This window comes from Mus caroli, chromosome 8 (assembly GCF_900094665.2).
Source record: "Mus caroli chromosome 8, CAROLI_EIJ_v1.1, whole genome shotgun sequence".
In the NCBI taxonomy this organism is placed as follows: domain Eukaryota; kingdom Metazoa; phylum Chordata; class Mammalia; order Rodentia; family Muridae; genus Mus; species Mus caroli.
In genome coordinates, this window is record NC_034577.1 from 96,831,405 (window position 1) to 96,835,395 (window position 3,991).

Sequence of the window (3,991 nt, forward strand, 5' to 3'; positions counted from 1 at the left end):
TAGACCAGGCTGGCCTCGAACTCAGAAATCCACCTGCCTCTGCCTCCCGAGTGCTGGGATTAAAGGCATGCGCCNCCACGCCCGGCGAACTTTTTTTTTTTTTTTCAATTGTTTTTAAATTCACACATCCCAATTGTAGCCCCTCTCCTCCCAGTCCTGCCCGTGCCAAATCCCTCCCCCCCCCCATTACCCCTTTCTCTTCTCCTCAGAGAAGGGGAAGCCTCCCTTGGATACTACCCCACCCTGGGACCTGGGATGACTCCCATACTTTTTAACCCCGTTTTCCTAACAACTATAGGGGTTGGCACAAAGTAGGAACTAAGTAAACAATGTTCCATTAAGGTGTGAAAGCTTGAAGCTGGGGCTTTCTGCGGAAGGATAGACTCTGATCCTGCCAGGATGTATTGTATTTTGTCCTTCTTTTATGCTAGAGAAACTAAGACCCAGAAAAGAACATTAACTGCATGGGCTCAAGGCAATTAAGAAACACCCTATTTTAATCTCTGCTTTTGACCTACGAATGCCTCTATACCCCGTCTGCAAGGACTTACTCTTAGGAGAGACCCCCGAACCGAGGGAGATACACCCCAGTTGCAGCAGCACGTCCCCCACGCCTCGCTGGCCACGCTCTAGGATCTCTCGGGCTTCAGGCCTGATGCGAGGGCCACGAGGAGGACTGGAGTCCAGGTCCCGACCCGAAGTCAGCAGGTCCAGCTTCAACGCGTTTCCTTCCAGGCGTCCTTGGGCTGAGGAGCAAGACGCGGTGGAAAGCCGTGCTCAGGGGTGGGGCGGGGTACTCGCCCCGCCGAGGCACCCCGCAACTCACCCGAGGCCGGCCGCCGGTAGTAATCCGGGCAGAGAGTGGGGTCTGGGGGGATGGGTCCAGAGATGCGGGACGGGCCCTCACACATGATCCTACCGCAGCCCTGCAACAGTGCACCAGGGCCTGTTGCGCTGCGCAACTTTCCCCTCTAATCCCTTTCGGGTGCTTCCACCCTCCACCCGAGCCCTGCATCCCTGCGGTAGCCCCCATCACCGAGCCCCACCCCTCGACGACCGCCCGTCTCTAGGCTCAGACGGTACCACCGCCCCGCGACTAGCCCACTGCCCTGAGGGGTTCGCCGCCCCTCCCCCGCCAAGCCCCAGCGTGGGCTCTCACTGGAGCAGTTTTACCGCCAACTGTTGCAAGCCGGTAGGAGTTGCTGTTGCTTGGCAACAAATGGCTTCCTGAGGTCAGGGGTCAAATGACTAAGGCGAAAAGCCTTCTGGGGTTTGTAGTTCCAGATGAGGAGCGATTCTAAGTCTCGGGTCTCAACAGGAGCCTTACCTCTCAACCTGTCTCCCCTACCAGCACTGAGTACCAGTCCAGCCCCGCCCTGGGCCTGCGGTCTTCTCCGAGCAACTGTCGAGGGATGCACTGATTCCTCATAGCCCATGGCCTCAGAAAGGGCCAAGAGGCAGCCAGAAACCCAGAATGGGGCAGCAGTAGGGTTAGCCCAGGTTGCAGAGAGCCTTGAGGTGACTTGGGCATTTCAAAGCTCAGGAGAAGAAGGGGTAGGGCAGGAGAGGTGGGACTCTAGGTGACCCAACCCTCTAACTGCCAGGCCAAGCCCTGCAAGTAGAGAGGTCTAAGCTGGTTACCTTCATATTTTGTGGCCAATATGTAGTTAGGAGACACCCCCTTCCCCCCTGAACCAAGGGAGATGCACTCCAATTGCAGCAGCTTTGGGTTTTGAATAACTGATCCCCACAATACTTTGCCTGGCCATCGGCTCCCAATGACCTAGGTGTATCTTCTAGTGTCCAGGAACAGAGGAGTGTCTGGTGCCGGCACATGAGACCTGCAGGAGCCCAGGAGAAGACAAGTGTCCCGTGGGGCACAGCTTAGAGCCAGAGCTCCAGGAGGAAGGAATAAAGGTGGGAGAGGAAGGGCTCAGTGCAGGGGTGGAAGCAGAAGAGGAGAGAGGACCCAAGCCTACATCATCCATCGTGAGAACAGCTCATGGGCCCAAGAGAAAGTGAGAGGGCTTTCGGAGGGAAGGGCTGGAAAAGTGGGTCTTATGCCTGGAGATTCCTAAATCCCCATTCCTTCAAGGCAGAGATTCTTGTCTTTGACCAATACCCCTCACTCCCAACTCTAGAACCCTAAAACTTGGGGGCTGAGGGGTTGGCATGGATTTGGGACTTCTAGATCTTGCAAGGAGACTGAGCTACCATAAATGCCGAGCCTCTGGCTTGGAACTTCACTGACTAAGAAATGGACAGCTAACTAGCTCTAGTGGACAGGCAGGGGTAAGCCCTAGGCTCAAGATATAGGAACCAAAGACTGAAGCCTGCCTCTTTCAGGCCTCTTGTCCCAGGTTTGGGTACCCCAGCCCTCCCAGGGCCAAGCACCCATGTCCATCCTAGGGCAGAAGCTGAGCTGCCACTGGTGGTGCTGCAGAAGAAGGAGGAGCCAGAAGGCAGCCACAGTGAATCCTCACTGTCCTCGAAACAGCACAAAAAAGCCAAGAAACGCAAGAGTGGCGGGGCTCCTGTGCCGCCAGCTGTGGCCAGCGCATCCGCACCTGCCACCGAGACCTTGGGGTTGGAGCGTGAGTGGCAGTCCCTGGGCTCTTCTCTTGTTTTCTTTGTCTTCCGAGGCTGACATGGCACAGCCTGGTGTTCCAGCCTTTGCTCTGCCTTGGGTTCTTGCAGGAAAAGCCCAGCGCCTGCGGCCACTGTACCAATACATCAACTACTGCAATCCAGAGCTGAATCAGGCAGAGGATGGGGACAGGGAGCCGGAGGTAGAGCCCGAGGCCGAGTTAGCACTGGTTCCCGAGGAGCCGGGCGTGGAACAGCTGCAGCTGCAGACCTTGCTGCCCGTGGCAGGTGAGCTGGGCTTAGGCCTCGCTTTACCCTGCCCTAATCCTTTAGTGCCACTGACCCATAATCTTCCTCCTCTGGTAGAGGAGGTTGGAGAGGAGCCTGGGGGTCTGTCTAGTCTGAGGGTGAGTGGCAGCCTCAAGGCTGAGGTGGATAAGACGACGCAAGTGGATATCGACAAGATGTTGAGTGTCTGTGCTGCCCCTCTTGTGCCCCCTCTATCCCCTCAGTACAAGTGACCATCTAGCCATTGAGAACGCCCCTGGTCTAGGCCTAAACCATGGCTCTAAGTCCATCGGCCTAAGCCATCAGGTGGAGGAAGGAAATTTAGTCTTGGTCTACACTTGAGAATTTGTGCTCACTAAAAATAAACATTTCCCCCCTTTAAGAATGTGATTCTTCAAATATGATGCCTGCATCGGGAAAGAGGTTGGGGAGCTGGGAGGAGGGTGGCTGGTCATGTGGATCAGTGGGGACCTTGAATGACGGATTCCTGAGCACTACCAGACTTGAGTCAGAGAATATGTCTATTCACCCCAGATTGGGAGCCCAAGGCAGACCAAAGTACACAGACCACCAAAGTCCGACTCCGTGAAAGAATGGGTTTTAATGGGGTGACTTTTTTCTTCTTTTTTCGAGACAGGGTTTCTCTGTGTAGCCCTGGCTGTCCTGGAACTCACTCTGTAGACCAGGCTGGCCTTGAACTAAGGAATCTGCCTGCCTCTGCCTCCCAAATGCTGGGATTAAAGGTGTGCGCCACCACGCCCGACTTAATGGGGTGACTTGGGGGGGGCATAAATCACACAAAGACAGTTGCATCTCCAAAGCTCATCCTAGCATGAGTGAAAGCTGACAAAGATGGGAACCTAGAGCACACTGTGTAGTCTGAAGGTAGCGAAACAGGAAAGCAGAGTGTCCTGCCCAGGTACCTCACCTGGTCTAACCCTCTTCCAGGCAGTTTGCCAGCATTCTGCTTTGTCCCGGTGTCTGGCCTGGACCTGACAGTCTTTGGTGTGGCTCAGCTTTCTTTTTTTTTTTTTTTTTTTTTGTTTTTCGAGAAAGGGTTTTTTTTTTTAAACTACGCTATAACTTCTCTCAGTTTCTCCTGAATTGTCCTGCTTGA

At 54.7% G+C, this 3,991-nt stretch overlaps 2 protein-coding genes across 3 annotated transcripts in view; one reads left to right on the top strand and one right to left on the bottom strand.

The window, feature by feature from the left end:
- Positions 1–1,205, bottom strand: part of Enkd1 (enkurin domain containing 1) — a 4,544-nt gene extending 3,339 nt beyond the window's left edge. The window contains exons 1-3 of the mRNA XM_021170122.2: positions 1,160–1,205; positions 827–926; positions 552–746 (exon numbers count right to left, since the gene is read on the bottom strand). Coding sequence (XP_021025781.1) covers positions 552–746; positions 827–911 — 280 coding nt within the window. The 5' untranslated portion in view covers positions 912–926; positions 1,160–1,205. The remainder of the gene's footprint in view (positions 1–551; positions 747–826; positions 927–1,159) is intronic.
- Positions 1,206–1,291: 86 nt separating this feature from the next.
- C8H16orf86 (chromosome 8 C16orf86 homolog) lies at positions 1,292–3,254 on the top strand. 2 transcript variants are annotated; one of them, XM_021170123.1, is made up of 4 exons: positions 1,292–1,518; positions 1,801–2,018; positions 2,410–2,594; positions 2,671–3,254. In XM_021170123.1, the coding sequence occupies exons 1-4, from the start codon at positions 1,435–1,437 to the stop codon at positions 3,105–3,107; spliced, it is 924 nt and encodes a 307-aa protein (XP_021025782.1). In that variant the 5' UTR covers positions 1,292–1,434; the 3' UTR covers positions 3,108–3,254. The 2 variants fall into 2 exon arrangements, with proteins under 2 accessions (XP_021025782.1, XP_021025783.1); XM_021170124.2 differs by having other exon boundaries at positions 2,698–3,254.
- Positions 3,255–3,991: the final 737 nt, after the last annotated feature.